The 27,784-nt window shown below is 44.1% G+C and overlaps 1 protein-coding gene across 1 annotated transcript in view; it reads left to right on the top strand.

Annotated features, from left to right (window-relative positions):
• The first annotated feature begins 21,973 nt into the window (after positions 1-21,973).
• Positions 21,974-27,784, top strand: part of SLC4A7 (solute carrier family 4 member 7) — a 121,779-nt gene continuing 115,968 nt past the window's right edge. Inside the window, exon 1 of the mRNA XM_025272437.3 lies at positions 21,974-22,269. Coding sequence (XP_025128222.3) covers positions 22,222-22,269 — 48 coding nt within the window. The 5' untranslated portion in view covers positions 21,974-22,221. The remainder of the gene's footprint in view (positions 22,270-27,784) is intronic.

Below are 27,784 nucleotides of genomic sequence, written 5' to 3'. Positions count from 1 at the left end.
GTCAGCTCTTCACATCAGGTGGCCAAAGTATTGGAGTTTCAACTTCAACATCAGTCCTTTCAATGAACACCCAGGACTGATTTGCTTTAGGATGGACTGGTTGGATCTCCTTGCAGTTCAAGGGACTCTCAAGAGTCTTATCCAACACCACAGTGCAAAAGCATCAGTTCTTCAGTGCTCAGCTTCCTTTATAGTCCAACTCTCATATCCATACATGACTACTGGAAAAACCATAGCCTTGACTAGACAGACCTTTGTGGACAAAGTAATGTCTGCTTTTGAATATGCTGTCTAGGTTGGTCATAACTTTCCTTCCAAGGAGTAAGCATCTTTTAATTTCACGACTGCAATCCCCATCTGCAGTGATTTTAGAGACCCCCAAAATAAAGTCAGCCACTGTTTCCCCATCTATTTCCCATAAAGTGATGGGGCTAGATGCCATGATCTTCGTTTTCTGAATGTTGAGCTTTAAGCCAACTTTTTCACTCTCCTCTTTCACTTTCATCAAGAGGCTCTTTAGTTCTTCTTCCCTTTCTGCCATAAGGGTGGTGTCATATGCATATCTGAGGTTATTGATATTTCTCCCAGCAATCTTGATTCCAGCTTGTGTTTCCTCCAGCCCAGCATTTCTTTTTTTTTTAATTTAAATTTATTTATTTTAATTGGAGGCTAATTACTTTACAATATTGTATTGGTTTTGCCATACATCAACATGAATCCACCACGGGTGTACATGTGTTCCCCATTCTGAACCCCCCTCCCACCCTCCTCCCCGTACCATCCCTCTGGGTCATCCCAGTGCACCAGCCCCAAGCATCCTATATCCTTCATCGAACCTGGACTGGCGATTCATTTCTTATATAATATTATACATGTTTCAATGCCATTCTCCCAAATCATCCCACCCTCTCCCTCTCCCACAGAGTCCAAAAGACTGCTCTATACATCTATGTCTCTTTTGCTGTCTCTCATACAGGGTTATCATTACCATCTTTCTAAATTCCATATATATATGCTAGTATACTGTATTGGTGTTTTTCTTTCTGGCTTACTTCACTCTGTATAATAGGCTCCAGTTTCATCCACCTCATTAGAACTGATTCAAATGCATTCTTTTTAATGGCTGAGTAATATTCCATTGTGTATATGTACCACAGCTTTCTTATCCATTCATCTGCTGATGGACATCTAGGTTGCTTCCATGTCCTGGCTATTGTAAACAGTGCTGCAATGAACATTGGGGTACACGTGTCTCCTTCAATTCTGGTTTCCTCGGTGTGTATGCCCAGCAGTGGGATTTCTGGATCATAAGGAAGTTCTATTTCCAGTTTTTTAAGGAATCTCCACACTGTTCTCGATAGTCAGCCCAGCATTTCTCATGATGTACTCTGCATATAAGTTAAATAAGCAGGGTGACAATATATAGCCTTGATGTACTCCTTTTCCTGTTTAGAAACAGTCTGTTGTTCCATGTCCAGTTCGAACTGTTGCTTCCTGACCTGCATACAAGTTTCTCAAGAGGCAGGTCAGGTGGTCTGATATTCCCATCTCCTTCAGAATTTTCCACAGTTTATTGTGATCCACACAGTCAAAGGCTTTGGCAAAGTCAATAAAGCAGAAATAGATATTTTTTCTGAAACTCTCTTGCTTTTACGATGATCCAGCGGATGTTGGCAATTTGATCTCTGGTTTCTCTGCCTTTTCTAAAACCAGCTTGAACATCAGGAAGTTCACGGTTCACATATTGCTGAAGCCTGGCTTGGAGAATTTTGAGCATTATTTTACTAGCGTGTGAGATGAGTGCAATTGTGTGGTAGTTTGAGCATTCTTTGTCATTGTCTTTCTTTGGGACTGGAATGAAAACTGACCTTTTCCAGTCCTGTGGCCACTGCTGAGTTTTCCAAATTTGCTGGCATATTGAGTGCAGCACTTTCACAGCATCATCTTTTAGGATTTGAAAGAGCTCCACTGGAATTCCATCACCTCCACTAGCTTTGTTCGTAGTGATGCTTTCTAAGGCCCACTTGACTTCACATTCCAGGATGTCAGGCTCTAGGTGAGTGTGAGTGATCACACCATCATGATCATCTGGGTCGTGAAGATCTTTTTTGTACAGTTCTTCTGTGTATTCTTCCCACCTCTTCTTAATATCTTCTGATTCTGTCATATGATCCTTTTAATGTATTGTTGAATTCAGTTTGATAATATTTTGCTAAAGATTTGTGGATCTATGTTCATGAAGGATATTGGTTTTAATTTTTTTCTTGTGATATACTGGTTTTGAGATCAGAGTAATGCTGGCCTTGAGAAATGAGTTTGGAAGTACTGCTTCCTCTTCTATTTTTTGGAAAAAATTGAGAAGGATTGGCTTTAATTCTTCTTTCAGTGTTTGGTAGAATTTATCAGTGAAGCTGTCTGGCCCTCTGTAGTTGTTTGTTGAACTATATTACCTTTAACATATTAATTCTAGTTTGAATTTCAGTATATAGTATGATGAATTAATGTGGAGTGCCCCCTCTTGCTTTAACTTGTGTCTAACTCTTTGTGACCCCATGGACTATACAGTCCATGGAATTCTCTGGGCCAGAATAGTGGATTTCCCTTCTCCAGGGGATCTTCCCAACCTAGGGATCGAACCCAGGTCTCCTGCATTGCAGGCAAATTCTTTCCCAGCTGAGCCACAAGGGAAGCCCACTTTAAATAGTACAGTAAAATATTTTTTGAAAAGTTCAAATTCAAGGGCAAGCACAAAAGAAACAGATTTCCCTGGGTGCCAGCAATGAAGAGGAGTTCACACTAGATTGCTGCTCATGAAAGTCAGTGTCACGATGGCCCAGGGACAGTGGACCTTGATACTGACTGAAACAGTTCATTGGCCACAGTCGGACAGGACACATGGCCTTCAACCACAAGTGGTGGGGACCTGGAATTGACACCTGTGTAAACTTGGGTTCTGAAATGGCAGCATCTCTGTGATTCAGTTCAGCTTAGTCGCTTAGTCGTGTCTGACTCTTTCTGACCCCATGAATTGCAGCACACCAGCCCTCCCTGTCCATCACCAACTCCCGAAGTTCACTCAAACTCACGTCCATCGAGTCGGTGATGCCATCCAGCCATCTCATCCTCTGTCGTCCCCTTCTCCTTCTGCCCCCAATCCCTCCCAGCATCAGGGTCTTTTCCAATGAGTCAACTCTTTGCATGAGGTGGCCAAAGTACTGGAGTTTCAGCTTTAGCATCAGTCCTTCCATTGAATACCCAGGACTGATCTCCTTTAGAATGGACTTGTTGGATCTCCTTGCAGTCCAAGGGACTCTCAAGAGTCTTCTCCAACACCACAGTTCAAAAGTATCAATTCTTCGGTGCTCAGCTTTCTTCACAGTCCAACTCTCACATCCATACATGACCACTGGAAAAACCGTAGCCTTGACTAGACAGACCTTTGTTGGCAAAGTAATAGCTCTGCTTTTGAATATGCTGTCTAGGTTGGTCATAACTTTCCTTACAAGGAGTAAGCATCTTTTAATTTCATGGCTGCAATCACCATCTGCAGTGATTTTGGAGCCCAAAAACACAAAGTCTGACACTATTTCCACTGTTTCCCCATTTATTTCCCATGAAGTGATGGGACCAGATGCCATGATCTTCGTTTTCTGAATGTTGAGCTTTAAGCCAACTTTTTCACTCTCCTCTTTCATTTTCATCAAGAGGCTTTTTAGTTCCGCTTCACTTTCTGCCATAAGGGTGGTGTCATCTGCACATCTGAGGTTATTGATATTTCTCCCGGCAATCTTGATTCCAGCTTGTGCTTCTTCCAGCCCAGCATTTCTCATGATGTACTCTGCATATAAGTTAAATATGCAAGGTGACAATATACAGCCTTGATGTACTCCTTTTCCTATTTGGAACCAGTCTGTTCCATGTCCAGTTCTAACTGTTGCTTCCTGACCTGCATATAAGTTTCTCAAGAGGCAGGTCAGGTGGGGATTACACACTGCTATGTTTAAAATAGATAACCAATAAGAACCTACTGTATAGCACAAGGAACTCTTCTCAACCCTCTGTAATAACCTATATGAGAAAAGAACTTGAAAAAGTATAGATACACGTGTATGTTTACCTGAATCAGTTTACTGTACACCTGAAACAAACACAACACTTTAAATCAGCTATTGAGAGTGCTCGGTTGCTCGGTCGTGTCTGACTCTTTGTGACCCTATGGACTATAACCTGCCAGGCTCCTCTGACCATGGGATTCTCCAGGTAAGAATACTGGAGTGGGTAGCTATTTCCTTCTCCAGGGGATCTTTCTAGTTCAGGGATCGAACCCACATCTCTTTGGGCAGGAGGATTCTTTACAGCTATGCCACCTGGGAAACCCCTAAATCAACGATAAGTGAAAGTCACTCAGTTGTGTCTGACTCTTCGTGACCCCCTGAACTATACGGTCCATGGAATTCTCCAGCCCAGAATACTGGACTTTGTAATCTTTCCCTTCTCCAGGGGATCTTCCCAACCCAGAGATTGAACCCAGGTCTCCTGCATTGCAGGCAGATTCCTTACCAGCTGAGCTATCAGGGAAGCACCCAAATCAATGATAGTCCTATATAAAATAGTTTTGTTTTTTTTTTTTTTTTAAACACGAGCTCACACGGGCAGTTTCCTCCAGTTGTCCATGTGGACCATAAGACTCCTGAGCAGGAGAATAGTGTCAGAGTGGAAAGTTCTCAGGTGGCAGTTAGCTTGGCTCTGTGCCAGGTGTGTTACTTGCCATTCACAAAGCCCCAGCTGGCATTACCACCCAACAAAAGGGTAAAGAAAAGAAGTTCTGCTGACGTCCATGCCCTTCACAGAAGGCATGAAAGATGAGACAATGCACTGGGGAAGAATGAGAAAAATTTCCCCTGGTCCTCATTATTTATTTTTATGACAGGATATTGGTTATCTGTACCACTTTAGGGAAAATAAGACTCTAAAGTGCTTTGATTCTTTAACTGAATTTTGTTGATTAGCTTCATAGCGGAGGAACTCACATTTAATTGGCTCACTTCCCGAAGGGCTGGTCTGATGTCCTTGACTCAGAATGCTGCTGTGCGGTCAGGGCCAGCTTTCCCTCTCCTCCCACGCACAGTGAAGGGCAGTGCCCGGCTTCCAGGACGAGAGTAAAGAGTGAACAGCAATCATCCTGGCCTGCCACGGTTTCTTACATCTTCACTAAGAAAATCTGCCTAAAGATTTGATCTGTTAAAAACCAGCCTGCGGCACACTACCAAAGGGGAAGGTGTTTCATTCTTTCATTTCTTTAACCCATCTTTATGGACTTTTATGGACGATGTGTAGAGTGCTGAGAGGGAGGCAGAAATGGGTGGGCCACGTTCCTAGTCTTTATGGAACTTATTGATATTCAACACAGAATGGGTGAAAGCAGTTGATGATGAGTGAAACGGTGGTCTGATATCCTGTGAGAACATTAGTGGTGGCAGCCCTGCTCTCAGGAAATCTTATTCCCCTTATATTTCATGCCATGTTACTTGGCTATTTTTGAAATTTCTGCCCTCAATGGTTTCCAATAGCTTTCCCAACTCAAATGATACCCTTCTTACGATCAGAATGGAGATCATTAAGAGCAGGGGAGCATTAAGAACTTGGCTTACTGATCTTATTTATTTATCTTGGCTGCACAGGTCTTTATTGCTGCACAAGCTCTCTCTAGTTGCAGCCAGCGGGGCTACTCTTCTGTTGCGGCGCACGGGCTGCTCACTATGGTCGCTCTTCTCATTGCAGAGCACAAGCTCCAGGGCACGCGGGCTTGGTGGTTGTGGTGTACGGGCTTAGTTGCCCTGTAGCCTGCAGAATCTTCCTGGACCAGGGATCGAACCCATGTCCCCTGACTTGGCAGGCAGATTCTTACTCACTAGACCAGCAGAGAAGTCCATGTGCTTCCTGATCTTTAACTGCATACAAGTATCCACAATTGTGCACATTCAGCAAGCTCCTTGAACCAGCTCTGCTCCCTTACAGCACCCTCCACAACACTGGGCAGGTCAGATTCAGATGGCAAATTACTTTCGAATTTATCCATCACATTTATGACAAGCTGCTGGGGACAAGTAGGGATTCCTAAAACACAATAGACAGTGTGCTCAGAAAGTTGTTGGGCAAGGTGCTCAGGTGCTCTCTCCCTAACATTTACCCCCTGATACTCTTCTATGGGCACAAGCCTAAAGATTAAACGTCAGCACATACCCCAGGCTTTTTACATGGAATGAAATGTGTCTTCATTCTCACCTGTGTTCCACTTATGAAACTACTAAGATAACATTCCCCCGGGGTTTTAGATTTGCTTCCCCGAATCAGTTCTTTTGTAAGCAAGGGTGTGGAACCGGGTGCTGTTAACAGGCTCCGGAAGAGTTCTCAGGTCTCAGAGATGTGTTACAATTTCAGATCAACTCAGGGCCGGAGCCTACAGCTAATGTGGTCCAGGCCTCCCAAGGAAGCACCCCCATGGGAGCTTCAGCCTGCTCGGTTTTGATACTTCTGCTCCACACCTACCGGACGAAAGCTGAAGTGAATTCTACTGGCTTCAATCTTCGGTGCCCAAGTTCTTCCTTATCCAATGCAGGGCCCCCATGCCTCCCCAAATCACCCTCCGCTCTCTCTCCTTTGACCCTGACTGCTCTCTCTGCCAAACTTCCCACTCTTTGGAACTTCTTTTTTCCTTCGCACTGCAACTGGAATGACTTTATACAACACAGATCAGATCAAGTCATTCTCTGTCTCTCAAATTCCTCTAAATGGCTTCCACTGCCCTCAGAAAATGGTGGCATTCCCTATTGTAATGGAGTGAAGAAGGAAATGGCAACCCACTCCAGTATTCTTGCCTGGAAATTCCGGGCTACTGTCCATGGGTTTGCAAGAGTTGGATACAACTTAGCGACTAAACCACCACCACCAGCATACTGGACAAGGCCGCCACTCCCCACTGCCCTCTCTGAAATGTGTGTTCCGGCTCCAGCTGGCCTCTGTGGGTCCTGGGATGTCACATGCTCTCAGCCCCAGTTCTTCTAGGGCTGTTTCCTCTGACCACACTCTTCCTCTGGTTTTATTCGTCCTCTAGGTTTGGTCTTGCGTGGCAGACTCTGTGCTGGGAACGCCTTCCTCGACACCGGAACGAGGAAGCCAGGCTGCCTGGCTGTGCCTGTGTTCTTCAGGGCTGCAGGATAACTTCCTCTTTCGGGATCTGCCCTCCCGTCAGACTCAGAGACTTGCGGACAAGTGTTGTCTTTGTCTTGTTCACATGGTATTCTAGTAGCCAAGCAAACAGTGGGTTCTCCCTAGGGCCAGCTTGATGAGTACTTGAAAGAGCTGAGCTCTGGGGGGTTAATGCTGGTCAGTGCTCTCTTGAAATTCTTAATCATTTGTCTTTGACTTTGCGTTTTGTGAGTGAAGTCCAATGGCACAATGGAGTGTGCACCAGGGGTGTGGAGCCAAGGCTCCCACCTTGTCCCTGGGAGGCTCCTCCGCCTCCAGCCTGTGCCCACTGCTTCCCTCTCTCACCCACTCCCCTCCAGGGCCCCGCTTTGGTGCAGGAGCAGGGAGGGATTGCGCAGGTTCTTGTGTCCACAGGTGGAGCCCGGAAGGGAGTCTGCAGTGTCTGTAAGGATCTGCACTCTCTCTGGAAGTACCCATGTGCCCAAGTACCCACGTGCCCAAGGGAGCACGAGGCTGAGCAGCAAGAAAAAGCAAGTGACAGGCTGAGAAGGAGACCCAGAAGAGAAAAAGCACACATTTTCTTACCTGCTTTTTGAACAAGGGACCCTGCAGTTTCATTTTGCACTGGGCCCCACAGAGTATGTAGCTATCTCTGGCTCTCAGTGATTACTCATGGAATACCTGAATCAAGGAACTTGGTTAGCCAAATGCATGTTTCTTCAAAGCAATCACCTTGATGGATTTTCCAATAGTTGTAATTTACTGTAACATTTTTGGAACTTCTTTTTGAGAAAGTCACTATTTGGTGAACAAATATTTTTTTTTGAGCACTTTCTAAGCCAGCTTCTGGAGGACAGCAATGAGCTCTTCAGATAAGGGCACGGAAAATTTTCATCCTTAGAATTGCTTTGGGGTGGATTTACTTCTCTAAAGAAGTCACAAGTCCCTGGGGTCCTATCTGCTGAAGAAAGTGGGCCATAAAACTCAATAATATCAATAATACCACTTGGGACTAAAATTAAATGTAACGTAAATGAAACATAAATGTAACATAAATGAAAAACACTGGGTTTCTTATGGGAGTAAATTAGTTTCGAAGATAATTTCCAAATTAAGTTTCAAAAATATTTTGAATTACTTTTAGTAAATGAGGAGTATTTCAAGATTACTATCTTGAAGTATAAATTATACTTTAATATAGAAAGTCTGGAATAAATAATTTTTTAAGAAAGCTTTTTTGGATAATGTAAAAAATTTTTCTTAAACATTACTTTTTCATCTAATTCCATACACAAAAGAAATCTGCAGCAGATCAAAATGAAGCAGGTTATAAGAAATAACCTGCTTCTGCGATTGTTTTGTTTGGTGTTCTATTAGAGCTTCCAAATTATGATGTTGTTCCTCATTTTTGGAGCCCACTGATAATCTACGTATTTTATAATATGTGTCTTATCTAGACTCACTCTCATTAGCTGTGTTATCTTAACCTCTTTGTGTTTTATTTTCCTCATAGGATTGTGAAGACTAAATAAATTAACACATGCAAAGATCTTAGATGACTACTTGGTGAGCAGTAAAAACCACATGTGAATTTTATTACAATAATTACTATGATCTGGCCCCATGCATCCAGGCAGGGTGTAGGCAAACTTTCTTTCTAATGGGATAGACAGTAGATATTTAAGGTTTTGTGAGTCAGATGATTTCTGTCACAACTACTCAGGTCTATGGTTGTAATGCTAAAACACCGCAGACCATTTGTTGCTGTTTAGTCATTAAGTCCGGAGAAGGCAATGGCACCCCACTCCAGTACTCTTGCCTGGAAAATCCCATGGACGGAGGAGCCTGTTCGGCTGCAGTCCATGGGGTCGCGAAGAGTCAGACACAACTAAGCGACTTCACTTTCACTTTTCACTTTCATGCATTGGAGAAGGAAATGGCAACCCACTCCAGTGTTCTTGCCTGGAGAATCCCAGGGATGGGGGAGCCTGGTGGGCTGCCGTCTATGGGGTTGCACGGAGTCGGACACGACTGAGGCGACTTGGCAGCAGCAGCAGCCATTAAGTCATGTCCGACTCTGTGCAATCCTATGGACGGCAGCGCGCCAGGCTGCCCTGTCCTTCCTTTCTCCTGGAGTTTGCTCAAACTCATGTCCATTGAGCTGGTGATGCCATCCAACCATCTCATCCTCTGTCACCCCCTTCTCCTGCCTTCAATCTTTTCCAGCCTCAGGGTCTCTTCCAACAAAGTGGCTCTTTGCATCAGGTGGTCAAAGTATTGAAGCTTTAGTTTCAGCATCAGTCCTTCCAAGGAATATTCAGGGTTGATTTCTTTTACAATTGACCAGTTTATCTCCTTGCAGTTCAAGGGACTCTTAAGAATCTTCTCCAGCACCACATTTCAAAAGCATCCATTCTTTGGCACTCAGCCTTCTTTATCCAAGGTCCAACACTTACATCCATACATGACTACTGGAAAAACCTGGAAAAAGCTTTGACTATATGGCTTTTTGTCAGCAAAGTGATATCTCTGCTTTTTAATATGCTATCTAGGTTTTTCATAGCTTTCCTTCCAAGGAGCAAGCATCTTTTAATTAACCATACATGTGCTGTGCTGTGCTCTGCTTGGCCGCTCAGTCATGTCTGACTCTTTGTGATCCCATGGACTGTAGCCAGGCTCCTCTGTCCATGGGATTCTCCAGGCAAGAATACTGGAGTGGGTTGCCATGCCCTCCTCCAGGGGATCTTTTCAACCCAGGGGTCAAACCCAGGTCTCCCACATTGCAGGTGGATTCTTTACCAGCTGAGCTACCAGGGAAGCCCTAACCATACTTAGATGAATACATATATACATATATGAATGACCATGACTAAGTTTTGATAAAACTTTATTTACAAAAACACAGATGACAGATCAAATTGGGTCTATGGGTAATTCATTTGCTTCCCACAGCCACAGACACATCTTTTTGAAGGTAAGTGTGAAGGTTTAGAGGAGAAGGCAATGGCACCCCACTCCTATACTCTTGCCTGGAAAATCCCATGGACAGAGGAGCCTGGTGGGCTGCAATCCATGAAGTCTCTAAGAGTCGGACACGACTGAGCGACTTCACTTTCATGCATTGGAGAAGGAAATGGCAACCCATTCCAGTGTTCTTGCCTGGAGAATCCCAGGGACAGAGGAGCCTGGTAGGAGGCCCTCTCTGGGGTTGCATAGAGTCGGACACGACTGAAGCGACTTAGCAGCAGCAGCAGCAGCAGTGAAGGTTTAGTCAGGAGTCAGGCATGAGGAGCAACAGTGACCTCAGTCCTCTGAAATCCAGGTCATAGCGATGACAGGATGCTCTTGGTACAGTGGCCCAGAGTGGAGGCAGAGGGGTCATCTCTGCGGACACCACATCAGGGTCTGGGGGGAGGTGGCATAGGAGACAAACTAGAGCTGGAGAACTCCATGTAGCTCACTCTCCAGAACTAACTTTGTCCTGGAAGTTTATTCAATGAGCATTTTATAAGCACCTGCTCAGTTGTATGTATGCAGTGGTTTACTGTACTTTTCATGGTAGCCTACTGTATAATTTGGGCTTCCCCAGTGGCTCAGTGGTAAAGAATCCACTTGCAATGCAGGAGCTGCAGGAGATGTGGGTTCGATTCCTGGATCAAGGAGATCCCCTAGAGGAGGGTATGGCAACTCATTCCAGTATCCTTGCCTGGAGAATCCCCATGGACAGAGGAGCCTGGGTCACAAAGAGTTGGACATGACTGAAGTGACTTAGCACACAATGTATAACTTACTTGACTATACAAAGGCCATACTTAACCAATGAATATTCAATACCCATCTCTAATTTGCCTGGAAAATTCCATGGACAGAGGAGCCTGGTGGACTACCGTCCACGGGTTTGCAGTCAGACATGAGCTACTGAGCATGGTGTGGCATCTCTAATCTTTTTAAAACTAGAGACAAGTATTCTGGGGGTGATTTCTATAATATTATTTGCCTGCATAGTTCTTGGGCAGCCTAAATATTAGAAGAAAGCAGAAGCCTACTCAGTTGTCCTCACCTTCAACCTGCTTGGCGATCACTTCTCTCCTAGAGTGGCCTCAAAGGAGCCAGGAAGTTAAGTCTTGTATTTTTTTTTTCCGGATCAGAGCAGCATGCAATATGCTTGCCTAAGAAATAAGCATTATCTAGATAGGTAGGTAGATATGGACAGGCTATTTGTTTTCTCTACAAATGTGATGTCTTACTGTGACCGGCAGTCAGATCTCCTCTTTTGCAACACTTCCCGTTTGCATGGGCACTCTCCTTCAGGTAACAAAAGGTCACTCCCTGCCTGGGTATAACATGTCTACACTCGTACTGTGCTTTCCAGACTCAGGCTTTCTCCTACAAGCTTGAGGATGATCCAGACTTAAAGTGGGCTCTTCTTAGATACTACAGAAGAAATTTTGATTCATTGATTGATTCAAGAAATATTTACTCAGCTCCTAGTCATACATGCCAGATACTGCTGTGGTCCTTGGAGGAGCAGGAATGAATAGCTTCATGAATGAATCTATTCATTCCTGCTCTCATGGGACTTTCTGTTTGCTAGTGGAAGCGCATGTTAATTATCAAACAGATAAGACAGCATGCAATCAGAACTAGCAAGAACTGCTAGAAAGGAAATGGAAGTTTATAATATTTCTCAAATATTGCTGGTCAGAGCAGTCATCTAGGGCCCTTGTTAAAATAATGGATTCCTTTTGGCCCCATCACGGATCTGCTGAATCATAATCTCTAGGGAACTCCATGTTTCTCAAAAGCACCTCAGACTGTCCTTATGCTGCTGCTGCTGCTAAGTCGCGTCAGTTGTGTCCGACTCTATGCGACCCCATAGACGGCAGCCCGTCAGGCTTCCTTGTCCCTGGGATTCTCCAGGCAAGAACACTGGAGAGGGTTGCCATTTCCTTCTCCAACGCATGAAAGTGAAAAGTGAAAGTGAAGTTGCTCAGTTGTGTCCAACTCTTCGAGACCCCATGGACTGCAGCCCACCAGGCCCCTCCGTCCGTGGGATTTTCCAGGCAAAAGTGCTGGAGTGGGGTGCCATTGCCTTATGAACAAGCACATTTGGAGAACCTTGGTCTAATAGAATTTAAAACAAAGACAAAAACTCTCGCTTCCAACAGGCAGTAATTTTAGAATCTTCCATTCTAAGGATGGCGTATTTGGCAGGGCTCTGAGACTGTTTATAAAAAACAGCAGAAAATATCTAATTCCAGTGTGTGTTTGCTGATGCTGATGACCTCTGGACTGGAACACCGCCTCTATGGAACCCTCATTAGGTTGCCAGGTAATGGGGTGCTGGGTTCAGTTTCCTAGACATGAGACTGAAACTCCTGCAGTTTTCTTTCTCTTCCTTAGAGAAACACTCTTCTTATCCAGAAAATAAGCCATTGAGAATATTTACTTTAATAACTTAACAACTTTCTCCCTTTGGACCCCCCCAGGATATGCAACAGACTTCATGGAAGGCTTCAGTTTAACCCATTCAAGTTTTGACTTGTCCTCTATTACAGAAGTGGTCCCTCTTAACAGGTTATGAATATCATAATACTGCATTCGCATGGTTTAGTTTTAGTTACTATTACTGTATTTGGCTTTTTATCACTGTTTTTTTTTTTTTTTTTTTTTTAATTTGGCTTTACTGCATGGCCTGTGGGATCTTAGTTCCCCAGCTAAGATCAGGAACTGAGTCTGGGCCCCCACAGTAAAAGCCCTTAGTCCTAACCACTGGACCACCCGGGAATTCCTAAAGTGTTTGGCTCTTTGAAAGTGGTATTTAAGTTCAGAATATTCCTATTGTAAAACACTGTAAAATTTCCATTAGTATTTTAGACTATTTTGTTCTAAAAATAATGTTTCCAGCTTTTCCCCCTCAATATAAATGTGATTTATTCATAGTAGATATTTGTAGAAACCTATAAAAAATGGAATTTTAAATTTAAAAATCACCTCTAATCCTACTACTTAGCATTTTAGTCTATTTCCTTTTAAATCATTTATTGTTAGTTTTTAATATATCACATTCAGTTGATCTCTTATTGATATATAGTTATAACTGGAATTATACTCCATATCAAGTTTGTACCCAGATCATTTAACAAATTTGATACCATGAGGATTTTCCCACTAAAATTTAGAGTATCTTTTTGATAAATACATTATATTCCATCATTTGGATATGCAAACATTTATTTAATAATTATTTATTGTTTCAATTTCTTATGTTTTCTTTTCTTTTTTTATTCTTTAATTGGAGGAAATTGCTTTACAATGTTGTGTTGGCTCCTTCCATTCAACAGCCCAATTCAGCCACAATTATACATGTGTCACTTCCCTCTTGAGCTTCCCTCCCCTCCCCTCATTCCACGCCTCTAGGTTATCACAGAGCGCAAGGCTGGGCTCCATTTGTTGTACAGCAACTTTTCACCAGTAATCTATTTTAAATATGGTAGTGCAAATATGCGAGAAGGAAATGGCAACCCACTCCAGTATTCTTGCCTGGAGAATCCCATGGACCGAGAGCCTGGTGGGCGGCTGTCTATGGGGTTGCACAGAGTCGGGCACGACTGAAGCAACTTAGCAGCTGCAGCAGCAGTGCATATATGATTTTACATTTTTTACTTTCATACATAACATTGGCACAAACCTCTTTGAATATAAATCTATGTCCATAGCTATGACTCATCTTAGAAGACAGTCCTCATCATGAAATCGCAGGATGGAAGGATCATGTCCTTTTTTTAGATTAATACATGTTGCCAAATTGCTTTTCAGGAAGATCATACCAGTTTAGGCCAGAGAGTGTTGTTAGAGGGAGAGGCTAGGAATTATCCTTGAATAGATGGATCTACTGTGACCCATGAACAGGAGAAAATAGATCAGATTTGTTGACACACCAATTAGCTTCCATGTGTTCTGTGATCCCTGACTTGCATTCCTAACTCTGACAATATATTTTCATAAATGAATATCATAAGTAGCACACGGAAAGAGCCATATCAGCTTATCTCTGCTACTGCACCACAGTCTCGAAGAACGTGTCCTACTGATGGTAAGTAGTCAGAGCATCTTTATATACAATGGGCAGCTGAGGACTGGAGTCATGGTCTGTATCTCTGCTTACATCATAAGCACTATTGTTAATTGGCATTTAAAGAGGGAAATACAGCAAGTGGCTAATAATACTAATATTAACAACAATAACAATAATAATACTAGTATTCCCATTGGCAGGGGATATATTTTCGGTTCTTAAATGGAAACTTTTCCAAATTCTCAGTGTTTTTTCTGGTTGATTGTCTCCAAGAAAAGATGAAATGCCAGTGCTTGTAGCTTCATACTTTGTAAAATACCTTTTTCAGCTTCCTCTGCCCACTCAATTTTTAGTTGTGTGTAATCGTTCTTAATGAACTTTAGTTATGAAAAGGAAAGGAAAAGGAAGCCTTAGAACACTTCAGTCCTAGTTACCCCAAGTTATAAGGACACATGTTATATTTAAGACAAGCTGTTGTGCGGGTGGGCTTGCCTGGTGATGAGTGATAAACCAGCTGCTGCTGCTGCTAAGTCGCCTCAGTCGTGTCCGACTCTGAGCGACCCCATAGACGGCAGCCCACCAGGCTCCGCCATCCCTGGGATTCTCCAGCCAAGAACACTGGAGTGGGTGATAAACTAACTATTCCCACCAAATGAATCAGTTGGTATAAGAAAGGAAAGCTAATTTACCTGAATAGACTGGGGCTTATGCTGCTTATGTTTGTGTGTATGTGTGTAGAGAGAGAGTAGATGTCCTCATTCACACAGAAGCACAGGTTGTACTGTATACTTGGCCTCTGGCCTCAAGCAGAGAAGATTGCACAAGTTTCCAGAATGACTGGAGAACATTCAGAAGCACTTCAAGGGCTTACATTCCCACGTGATCTGATTTCTTTCCACTCTTTGTTGGCAATTCCTTAGCAGTCCAAGTTTAGCAAAGCTACAGAAGAGGTACAAGAGGTACCCAGACTGGTCGTGGGTGGGAAGGAACCCCTAACCATAGGTAGCTGCTTTTAAGAGATATTTTAGGGAGATGGAGGGCACGGTTGTGGGACAGGAAAGGAAGATGCAAGATGACAGGTAGAAGCTGGAAGCTGCTCCCACCGCAGGAGGAGAGAGCCTCCACACAGGAGCTCTAGTAGCACCCGGGACTCTGCATGGTTAACGAGGTGCAGCACCATCCTGGCAAAAGTGTTTTCTTATTTATTACTTTATTGGGCTTTTGTAACATCTTTGAATTAAACAAATCAAGTATTTACAGGTCTGTAATCTTCTATTTAAAACCCTTAGGGCCAGATAGTTTAGGTTTCAGAATTTATCAGACTTTAGACACGTAATAGAATGCCAGTTACGAATGTTATGAAACACTCCTAGTAGTGTCTGGGACAACATCCTGTTTTCAGGCACATTAGTATTTCAGTAATAAGGAATATGGGCAGCCACAGTAAGAGATAAAGAATATCAACAGCCTCATCTTGGTCGAGGTTAGGTTTTTGTAGCCAAAGGAGTTGTGAAAAGCCATAAGCTTTTCAGACATTTATGGAGCTTGCAACTGAAGATAAAGAATTATGGCCTCAATTGTCCCCATTTTACAGATGAGAGGACAGAAGTTCAGAGGCATGATGTGACATATCCAGTGTTAGTTTTAGATTATTTTGAAATGGGGTTGTTATGAATACTCTGAGACAATCTAAAGCAATCCAACTACTCATTTCAACATTCATGCATGGAGAGTTCTGTTTTGAGAGTTTCGATTCCATGGCAAAAAGACATTTTCTTCCATCTCTGCCTCCCTGGAAGTCTACTACATTTTTGTCTACATTTCTCAAAATGAGGCCTTGGGATTTTAGATTTCCCCTTCGGTTCAGGTGAGTTCTTCTCCAAAATTCATTGTAGTCTCAGGCATGGGCCCAGTTGAAGGGGCCACTTTTGTAAAAGAGGTAAGCATTTATTGAAACTTAGCTATAACATAAAAAGAGTGGTCCTGAGAAGAAAACAAATAATCAGCAAGGGTCTCTCAATGCACCCCCAGCCCAAGCACTAAGAGGAACGGTCTCGGGAAAGCGACTGAAACGTAAACCACACCCAGGTGTGCCCGGGTGTGACGGAAATGGACTCTGACTTTGAAGGAACACCGCCTACAACCAAACGAGCAACGGTCTGTAAAGGGAATTTGTTGACACATCTTGGAGCGCCAGCACCGTACTCACTTGCCACCTGTCCCTCAACAGTCGAGCACGCTATTCCGATGCCTGAGCAAACTCGGAACTGACAAGGGAAAAAATGGCATTGCTAAAGAAACAATGAGGGACTTCCCTGTTGGTCCAGTGGTTAAAAATCCGCCTTCCAATGTAGGGGATGCAGGTTCAATCCCTGGTTGGGGAACTAAGATCCCACATGCCATGGGGCAACTAAGCCCAGGTGCCACAGCTGCTGAGGCTGCGCCCTGCAATGAAAGATCCTGCGTGATGCAAAGAAAATCCCGCTACTGCAACTAGGACCTGATGTGGTCAAAGACACGAATCAAAAGAAGCAATGAGCTGTCTAGTCCAGCTGGTCCCAAATGCCTTCCTAACTTGCTATGTTATTTGACCATAATTATGCTCACAATATTTAGTTTCAATAATTGTAGTTCCTTTTGAATACACGAGGACAAAATAATTCAGAAACAGACATACAAAAGTCTTTGCACATATTAGTAAGAAACCACAATCATTGAAAAGTGTCCATTGTACAGAGAGTCCCATGTTAGAGATTCCCACAATGTAATGTACATTCATTTCTTGATTGGTTTCCATGCTGAACTCTATGAGATCAGGTGTGGGCTTTTTGGTTTTGTTTTGTTTTAAATTATCTGTGGAGAAGGAAATGGCAACCCACTCCAGTATCCTTGCCTGGAGAATCCCATGGATGGCGAGCCTGGTGGGCTACAGTCCACAGGGTCTCAAAGAGTTGGACACGACTGAAGTGACTTAGCACATCTGTAGGCCTAGCCTGCAGAAATAAAAGGAATTTTTTCAACTATTTTCTTTTTGTCTTTCCCGTCTTGTGGCTGCTCTGGTGCTCTTGGAAACACTATTCCAAGGATTTCAGTTTTCCTTGTAGAATGAGATGATTGAAATGGTTTACATTGCAGCTACCACCAAGAAGAGGTAACGAGGAGAGAGAGAATTGCCAAGGGATCCTTAGCTAACACTTTTCAAAATGACAGAGAGACTATTTTTCTTAAAAGAAAAAAAAAAAAAAAAAGGTTCTGGCTCATAGGGGAGTGTTGGGGGAAGATTGTTTGCATCTCAGGATGAAGATCTTGCCAAGGGATGATATCCGAGTCCCTACTAGTACTACCTACTGTTCCAGAAACCCAGGAAGTGTCCTGAATCTGGGATACAGCTAATTGTCAGTAATTTGCAGTACTATAGTTCATTGTGAGTGAAGAATTTAGGTGCACATCCATCTTTGTTTAGCAAATGTTTCCCTGTGCTACATTCTGGCTGAGTATTTAAAAGACTAAGATAACAATTTGCCTTTCAGAACTTTTGAACACATTATACCCATCTCAATTAGCATGAAAGCAATTGTAACACATTATCTCCTTTACTTACTACAACCATCACCTCGGGATGAACTCTGGCTGAATACGAATTAAGTGGGCACTTGAGAGTAATCCATTCTCTAATTCAGACTTTTACTACATTATTTTTCCAGCAGGTGGGATGAAGTGAGGAGTGAAAAAAAGTACGTAGCAACACAGAAGTCACTCAAAAAATAATTTTGGACTAAATAAACCAATGGCTTATCTTGTTCTTTTCACAAGTTGGATTTTTCTTTCCACAATTCATTTTTCTAGAGTGGTCTCCTGAGCATATATTTTTAAGCCCTTCTTGAAGTTGCCTAGTCAGCTCTTTCAATTCTGGCACCAAGGATACAGGTTCCTACTCTGCTCCTGTCACTACTTTAGCCATATCCTCAGATGTCTCCCAGGATGATTCTAGGTCTTAGGGATGCTTGCCTTCTCTCTTCCCTGTCTACCACATTCATTGAATTAACCCAGGTGCAGAGACCTTAGAAAGGCCAACCACTCTTCTAGGCATGCTGGGAATACAACAGGCAAAAAAAAATTACTGTTTGCATGAAGCTTACATGGAGTACATGTTAATGTGTGCCTAATGTTAAAAATCATTGATTTTGCTAAAGCCTTTGACTGTGTGGATCACAACAAACTGTGGAAAATTCTTAAAGAAATGGAAGTATCAGACCACCTTACCTGTCTCCTGAGAAGCCTGTATGTGGGTTAAGAAGCAAGAGTACAAGAGAACTGGAGTGGGGTGCCATTGTCTTCTCCGGACAATAAACATAATGAAGCATAAATATATAAAAAGTTATAAAAATAACTGCTGTATATAAAAATAAAGCAGAGAAGGGTGATAGAAGGTATTCAGTACACACTAATTATAGTTTTTTGGTAGGGAAGCTTCATTTCAAGAATTGTTGTTTTTCAGTTGCTAAGTCATGTCCAACTCTTTGTGACCCCATGGACTGCAGCATGCCAGGCTTCCCTGTCATTCACTATCTCTGGGAGCTTGCTTAAACTCACATCTATTGAGTCAGTGATGTCATCCAGCCATCTCGTCCTGTCTTCCCCTTCTTCTCCCGCTTTCAATCTTTCCAAGCATCAGGGTCTTTCTAATGAGTTGGTTCTTCGCATCAGGTGGATGAGCCCAGATTTAATTCTTCAATATAAATCACACTCACACTGTGATAGTATGGGTAGAAGTGACTGATGGCTTAAACAACTTTAGGAGGCTCCTTTTTTGCCTTTTTAAATTCCATTTTCCCTCTTTCTTCATATTCTTTCCTTTTCATTCTTGTTTCATCTTTTCATTCTTTTTCTTTATCAGTGTTCAACTTTCTTTCATGAGGCATTCAGTTCAGTTCAGTCGCTCAGTCATGTCTGACCCTTTGTGACCCCATGAACCGAGTACACCAGGCCTCCCTGTCCATCACCAACTCCCGGAGTTCACCCAGACTCACGTCCATCAAGTCAGTGATGCCATCCAGCCATCTCATCCTCTGTTGTCCCCTTCTCCTCCTGCCCTCAATCTTTCCCAGCATCAGGGTCTTTTCAAATGAGTCAGCTCTTTGCATCAGGTGGCCAAAGTATTGGAGTTTCAGCTTCAACATCAGTCCTACCAATGAACACCCAGGACTGATCTCTTTTAGAATGGACTGGTTGGATCTCCTTGCAGTCCAAGGGACTCTCAAGAGTCTTCTCCAACACCACAGTTCCAAAGCATCAATTCTTTGGCATTCAGCTTTCTTCACAGTCCAACTCTCACATCCATACATGACCACTGGAAAAACCATAGCCTTGACTAGAAGGACCTTTGTTGGCGAAGTGATGTCTCTGCTTTTTAATGTGCTGTCTAGGTTGGTCATAACTTTCCTTCCAAGGAGTAAGCACCTTTTAAGTTCATGGCTGCAGTCACCATCTGCAGTGATTTTGGAGCCCTCCCAAATAAAGTCAGCCACTGTTTCCACTGTTTCCCCATCTATTTGCCATGAAGTGATGGGACCAGATGCCATGATCTTCATTTTCTGAATGTTGAGCTTTAAGCCAACTTTTTCACTCTCCTCTTTCACTTTCATCAAGAGGCTCTTTAATTCTTCTTCACTTTCTGCCACAAGGGTGGTGTCATCTGCATATCTGAGGTTATTGATATTTCTCCCTGCAATCTTGATTCCAGCTCCTGCTTCATTCAGTCCAGCGTTTCTCATGACGTACTCTGCATAGAAGTTAAATAAGCAGGGTGACAAAATACAGCCTTGATGTACTCCTTTTCCTATTTGGAACCAGTCTGTTGTTCCATGTTCATTTCTAACTGTTGCTTTCTGACCTGCATACAGGTTTCTCAAGAGGCAGGTCAGGTGGTCTGGTATTCCCATCTCTTTCAGAAATGGTGCAAAAGAAAGAGAAGTTCCAGTAACCAGGATTTAAAACTAGTTATCTTGCTGAGCACCAAAGAATTGATGTTTTTGAACTGTGGTGCTGGAAAAGACTCTTGAGAGTCCCTTGGACAGCAAGGAGATCCAACCAGTCCATTCTAGAGGAAATCAGTCCTGAATATTCATTGGAAGGACTGATGCTGAAGCTGAAACTCCAATACTTTGGCCACCTGATGTGAAGAACTGACTCATTGGAAACGACCCTGATGCTGGGAAAGATTGAAAGCAGGAGGAAAAGGGGAGGACAGAGGATGAGACGATTGGATGGCATCACCGACTCAATGAACATGAGTTTGAGTAAGCTCTGGGAGTTGGTGATGGACAGGGAAGTCTGGTGTACTGCAGTCCATGGGGTTGCAAAGAGTTGGACCCGACTGAGCGACTGAACTGAACTGAACTGAACTGATCTTGCTGAGCCTTGGCCTCCTCATCTGTAAAACGGGTGATAACAGAACATATGTTGTGGTGTTGTGTGGATCAGACATGCAGCAAGTCTGCCTTAATTTACAGAGTCTAATTGTTGACTTCTTTAAGTCTGTTGAATTTGTTACAATATTGCTTCTCTTGCTCTCTCTTTTTTTTAATGTTTTGGTCTCTCTTATTTAATGTTTTGGTTTTTCTGCCCTGAGGCATGTGAGATTTTAGCTCCCCCATCAGGGATCACACCCGCAACCCTTGCATTGGAAGGCAAAATCTTAACCACTGGACCACCAGGGAAGTCCCATGTAGGCTTCTGTAAAGGGTAGCACGTTTGGTTTATATACAAAGTAAGATGCCCACCTAGAAGTAACACTCTGGGAAACTTGGGAAAAGGGGACTGAGATCCAGACCAGGAAGGAGTAATCCAGTATACTTTATTTCTGACAAAGAGCTTTACTAATATTCATTTTGAGATGGATAGTATAAGCGCTCCAGACCTGCTGTAATATACAATTTCCTTCCATAGCACTGATTTAGCTTTTTTTTCTGTTCTCTTTTCTGAACACAACGCAGTTGACAGTAATGCCTATAAGCATGATACCCGCCAGGCACGTTTACGGATGGATATTCACCCAATCCTTAAATGACCTGCGTGGGAAGCACCTCACTATCTGCAGTCAGAGCTGTGCATGTGGAGTGGGAGCACCCCAGAGGACGGACTCGAGCGTGGGGCCTCCGCGGTACCCGGCCAGGGGCCCCCAGCACGAGAGGACGCCTGGCCAGAGGTGTGCCCTCTTTCACCCCTGTCGCCTCCGCGCCCCCGCCCCGCCCCAGCTGGGGTTTCTGGCAGTAGAACTGAGAGGAGTCCTGACCACCAAGCTCCTTTGGGGTTCCGGTGAGCGTCCTTGGAAAGGGGGCGACCTTCTTCCCTCCCGCCTCGAGGAACATGATTAGAAGGTGGGCTCCGCGGTGACTCCCACCCCACCTCGGATGGGGACAGATGAGCTACGCGCTTAGCTTCGGTCACTAAAGATTTGACAAAGAGGGGCAGGCCTCTCGAGGAGGTGGCACGGCGCGGAGACGATCTTGAAGCCCCGAGGGCCTCCGGTGGGCGGTGCCGCGCGCCGCCCGCCTCTTCCCGCCCCGCTCCGGCGCCCGGCCGCGGGGCCGGCGCGCGTCCCGGAGGCCCGCGGGGCCCGCAGGCCGCGGGCGGGGCCTGCGCGGCGCGTCACGGCCGGGCCCCGCCCCTCGCATCCGCGGCGTCCGCCTCCCCGCCGGGCCTGCGGCTGGCTCAGTTCTCGCTCCACGTTACCCGCTGCGGCCTCGGGCCCCGCGAGAGGCAGCCCGCCTGCCGCCGCGCACGCGCTACGGTCTCGCGCGCACGGCTCGCCCCACGCGCGCTCCTCGCGAACGAGCGCAAGTTCGTTTCCCCTCGCGCGCCGGGCTCTAGGCGGCGGGCGGAGCGCACGGGGCAACAGCGGAGCGGCGGCGCAGCGGACTGGACGGCAGACCATGGAGGCGGACGGGACCGGCGAGCAGATGAGACCGCTCCTCACCCGGGTAACTGGCAGGATGCTGGCGGCGGGCTCTTCGGCGGGGGCGCGGGACGCGGCGGACAAAGCTGGGGGCGCGGCGGGGCGGCCGCTGTCCCGGGTCCGGCCCCGCCGCCGCCGCGGCCGGCGCGCCCGGCCGCCCCTTTGTGTGGCTGCCTGGGGCGGGGGGCGGGCGGGCGGCGCTGGGGAGGCCGGAGCGGGGCCGGCAGCGCGTCCCGGGGGCCCAGCAGCCCGGCAGGCGCCGCCTCCGCCCCGCGGCGTTCGCCTCTCCTTCCCGGCCTTCTCTCCTCCCGGGGCTCGCTTCCGATGATCTCGGCGCCGGTCAGACCCTCGGAAACCCACCCTCCCCCGGGAGGCGCGCGGCCCCACCTGGCGACGCCGCAGGCCGCGGTGAGGAGCTGGTGAAGCTCCCAGTCTGCCCACCGCCCGTAAGCCGTGCGCTTTGTTTCGGGACTTCTCCGGCCGCGTGGACTAGCCGCCCGCCTTTGGCGGCCACGGTTCCTCTCGCCGCCGATCTGCCCGGTGCGCCGCCTCCACTTCTGGCGAGAACCCGAGTGCCCTCTTGCCACCGGCCAAGCGTGGAGAGGAAGGTGTTCCGAGCGAGCCCTGCGCGCTACTCCTTCCCAGCAAGAGCGCGTTTACGCTGGAGCTCGCAGTGGTCTCGGGTGAGGGGCAGTCGAGGGTGGGCTTTCAGAACTTTTGCCTTCAAGTTTGGGATACCCGACGGGCCTAGACTAGAGAAACCGACTTCCTGCTTTCGTGGGGGATGCACAGGTCCCCACGGCTGTGACTCAAAGGGCAGAGAGGTGTTAGAAATTTTCCTACTTCCAGCCAAGGATGAAAGGTTGCAGTGAAAAATTTTCCAGTCTTTCACAACTAACAGGAAAATTGCTTTTCATGGTATTCTTATTCAAGAATTTCACTTATTCCACCCCCCTCCACCTCCCAGTCGTTTTAGAGATTGTAAGGCCCTGAAGAGTAGCCACTCATCATTTCAGCGTGTTCACCTATGCCTTCTCAAAACATGGAGAAAACGTATCCAGACAGTGAAGTTATTTAGCAGTGGTTTTTGGAAGATCACTGGCACTGATGGTAATAGAATCTTGGAAACTTGTCTGTCCTAAGGAATCTATTGTACTTCTTTGTGTGACCTTTGAATAAGCTCGTTTTAGATGTATTGCTTAGCACCTCTAATAGCATGTATCAGATGCACTTGGCTGTTCTTAAATTTATCATTTCCAGACTTTTAGTTCAGAGCGGTAAAGAGCCTCAGCGTTTTCTTAAAGCTGGAGAGAAACTATGATGTGTTCTCGAATATTATCTTCTTAGCTAGCAAAGGAAGCCTGTGATAATGCATTACCTTACCAAATCCTTCATTCATTGTGATAACACTGGGAACCCATTCTGTAATATCCAACGGAGACAGAAACAGCTCTGCTCAGGTGAAGGGAGACAGAGGACAGGAGGATTATCAAACGCTGTTATTAATGACTTGGCAGGGGAGCACTTTGGAAGTGTATGCCTCCTAAAGCTTGGGGAGAGAAGACTTGGCTGCAGTAGCCATATACACATTGATAATATAAATCAAAGATGATAACCTATCACAATCTAAAAATAGAATGAGAGGGCAGGAAAATTGTTGGTTTAAGTTAGTAGAGAACACTGTTACTTGAAAACTGGGAAGAGAGGAACTGTTTGCATTGACAGAGTAAACGCTTTCCTCATCGATTTTCCCCTGGTAAATGAAAGTTGAAAAAGTGGAAGCTTATATTTGTCAGTTGTAACTTCTCTAATGCCTAACCAACTGCTTAGCATAGTTAAAAAAAAAAAAGGTAGAATAAAATGATTATTCCTAAAATGCCATCTTAAGTATGTAATTATGCAAAAATTTTTTGAATGAATTGATAGCAGTTTATGTTACTCTGAAACTGGAGCCCATCTGTTTCATAACTTAGGCTCCAAGCTTTCTTCTCTTAAAATTCTATAATTTTCATTGAGTATGGTTTTGGGATACAGAGGAAAGTCATTTATCTTAATAGGAAAAAAAAAGCAATTTTTGTTTTGCTTGTGTGCTCAGTTGTGTCTGACTTTTTCTTTAACTTTTGTTTGCTTTATTACAAAAACTCATCATCCTGTTAAATCCTGTTACAACAGATAGCATTGTTAGAAGGTTCCCAGGTTTTAGCAAATGTTCTTCTTGTAAACAGTACGTGATTTAACAGAATTCTGTTACTTGTTAGCTAAGTTCATCCAATTTACAGCATTTCGATTAAGTATCTCCTAGGTACAGGCACTGGGGATGCAGTCAGACAAGGTGGGCAGAGCTCTAGTCTCAGTGAGTTTATTTTGGCAAGTGTAGTGAATACAATGTAGTATTTGCATTCGTGCTAATTCCATCAGTGAGTGCCAGTTAAAATACATTCATGAGCCTGTGAGAAATACTTTTAGGAAAGCAGTTGTTAGTAGAAATGAGCGATATTAACAACCTGGTATGATTTCAGAGGTGATTGGTAGTACAGGTGATTGACAGGTCTGTAAGTGTTCAGTCTCTGGGGAGCTCTCTGGATAGCTCTAGGGATATCATGCACCCCAGGCACATGATAAGGCTTTCAGTTCGCCTTTGGCCTTGTAGTTGGTGTCTCTGGGTCGCCATCCATGGAGGTGTGATAAAGGGAGAAATAGCAAATCTGCAGTTCACCTGAAACCATAGGACACTGGAGTTGGATTGAGTTGCTTTATGTGGTAACTGAGCCTGGTAAGTATACCGGTTTTCTCCTAAGAGAACTTAAGATATGAAAATAGTGTTTTGTTACACTTGACTGCAGTTACTTGCGTAGGTTAAAATCGAAAGCCAGAGTAGGGTGGTGTTGAAGGAACCTGGTGTGTTGTTTTAGTGGTATGTGGTGTGCTAAAACCTTGGTACTGATACTTGTCAACATCCTGTAATGGGTTGTTTCTCTTCCGCTTTCCTTTCCTTTCTTTCTTAGTGTATTTTGTACAGATGTGATCTTAAATTGGATGGCATCTGCAGCTCACAAAATGGGTCTTTTATATCAAGGAGCATACAGGTGATTCATAGGGTTAAAATGATAGATTATTCAGTGTGGCTTTTGATTTCCATGATAGCTTCCTCTTACTGATTACTACTTCTTCTGTAGTTACCACTTTTATGCATACACTGTTTTCAGTTTTACAATGAACATCAGTTTTTATATGTGTAAAGATCAGTCAGCTACTTCCCCCTCTTTTTTAAGCCCTCCTGTGAACATGAGAATTTTTGGTTCCTTTACAAACTGGGTAGCTATACCAACATTATAACTTACAGTGAAGTTTGCCTCTGTTTTTGTTAGCAGTCAACTTCATGTATTTTGTTGAGTAATACTCATTGAATTTTACAAGTTAGGGAGACTTTCAGGATTATTTGTAACCACACCTGACCCTTGAACAGCACAGAGTTTAGGAGTGCCGACCCTCCATCCAGTCAGAAATCCACTGTATCTGCAGTTCCACGTCCACAGATTCAACTGCCTGTGGATTGTGCAGAACTGTGATATGTATTTCTTGGACAGAAATCCACATGGATTGTTCAGGGGTCAGCTGTATAATGATAATACACCATCAAGGGATCTGTGGTGGCGTAGTGTCCTGACAGTATTTGGCGGTGCTGCTGCTGGCGGTCCGCTGAAGGCAGAGGGCCAGCAGACTAGACTGGAGACGGATTCCGAAGTTCCTGACTCTTTGCTTCCATGGCTGAATGCTTTTCATTGACTGTTTAAAACCAGAGTGGCCAAACATGTTTTCAGTGCTTGCTTTATTTAGGAAGATAATGAGATTATGATATAGATTTGCATTTTTATCTGGAGCTGATATGCTGGTACGGAAAAGTTCTAGTTTGGCTATTTCAAGCATATTTTTAAGTGTTTCAAGTTTTGTTTAGCCATAGTGTGAATTTTAATAAGTTTATTTAGAGCAATAAATACTACAGTGAATGGTGAAACACAATTCTTTCATAACAAAGTAGAAGAAGATGCACTAATATTTTAAATATCCTTTCTTTTTCTTTGTAGAGTGTTGTGCCGACTGGTGTCATTTGGGTCTCATCCTTCTCACGTGTCAGGCAGTGTAGCATTCTCCTTCCTGGATTCTAGGACCGCATGGCTCCTTTTTGTCAGATTGCTCGATTTGGAGAGCTGTTGACTTGTATATCATCTCTCATTAGGAACTTGGGAAGTGGATATCTTTGAAAATGGATTCAAAATGTGCAAGATCCCTACACTCATGCAGAGCATGAGAACGGAGAAGATGACACTCAAAATCATTTTTTCTCATAATTTCCTGTAATATATAGTTAACACTTGATGCTTTTGTGTTTGGTACATGTTCTTTTATATACAGAATATTTTCAGCCTAATACTACTCTTTATTCTGTTAAAATACTGACAATACTTACACAGCATTCCTCTCACTTTAGGAATTAATGTATTCAACAATAACCAAAAAAAAAAAGAAAAAAAGGAATAAAACAAATGTATGCATAGTGGACTTTCTTCCCTTTGAGTTCCATAGTAGTAGTGGGGCTGTTTCTGTTCAAATCATTTAGAAACAAATTTTTGATAAGAATTTAAATTAGAAGTTCCCATTTTACTATGCTTTGGCCACTGGGTTATTGATCTAGAAAACATGTCTTCTTTTTCAAAATTTTAGCACTTTTTAATATTTGCCTTGAGTGGGTGGGGTTCTGGGGGGAGGAAGTGTCAGGGAAGGGAGGGCAGAGGGTATTACAGGGCTGCATTTGTCTGAAGTACAACCTTAGCATCAGGCTTGATGAGAGGAGCTTGGGCTGGGCTTCAGCCTCGCTGCTTCTCTCCTGTCGGCGCCCTTCTGAATCGCCCTCAAACCAACTGTGGTGGCCTTGCCTGTATCACCTTTCAGTGTAATATTAATACCTCTTCTCTCCTAATCATTTCTGCTGCTAGACTGTAGTCATGCTTGGGAATTCTTTGCTCTGCATTTAAAAAGCACAGAATTTTCTTTGTTTCTCCTGGGCATTTACAAAGTCATGTTCAGATGTGCTGCAGAATTCTATTTCTAGTAGATACAACTGTCTAAAATGTTTCGTGTTTTTAAAATCACAGAAAAGATTACATACTGTATAAGATGAATTAAAGGCCAAATTTCTTAATTCTGTTAACTTTATTTTTTTATAATGAGAGACACGTGTAAAAATCAGACCACAACTGCTTGTAATATCAGTATGTCCCACAGTTATTTAATAGAATTTAGTTTTCGTGATGTCATTGATTGTTAAATATGATCCCTTTGAATATGCTTTATTCACTTGCACCAAGGAGCACGTCATAGTGAATTTTCTGCTATTTTTTTATTAGCGTTGTATGAAAAGTACCCTGAGTTCTGTCCTAGCATTGGGTATTAATGGTGCCATAGAAATGCAGCAGTCTATTTAAAATTGCTTCTAAAATAGATATGCCCATGGGGACTGTGGAAGTGCCTCTGGGGTCCTT

Source organism: Bubalus bubalis, chromosome 21 (genome assembly GCF_019923935.1).
Source record: "Bubalus bubalis isolate 160015118507 breed Murrah chromosome 21, NDDB_SH_1, whole genome shotgun sequence".
Taxonomy (NCBI): Eukaryota; Metazoa; Chordata; class Mammalia; order Artiodactyla; family Bovidae; genus Bubalus; species Bubalus bubalis.
Note: the sequence above shows the minus strand (reverse complement) of the source record. Positions and strands in the feature narration are given on the sequence as shown.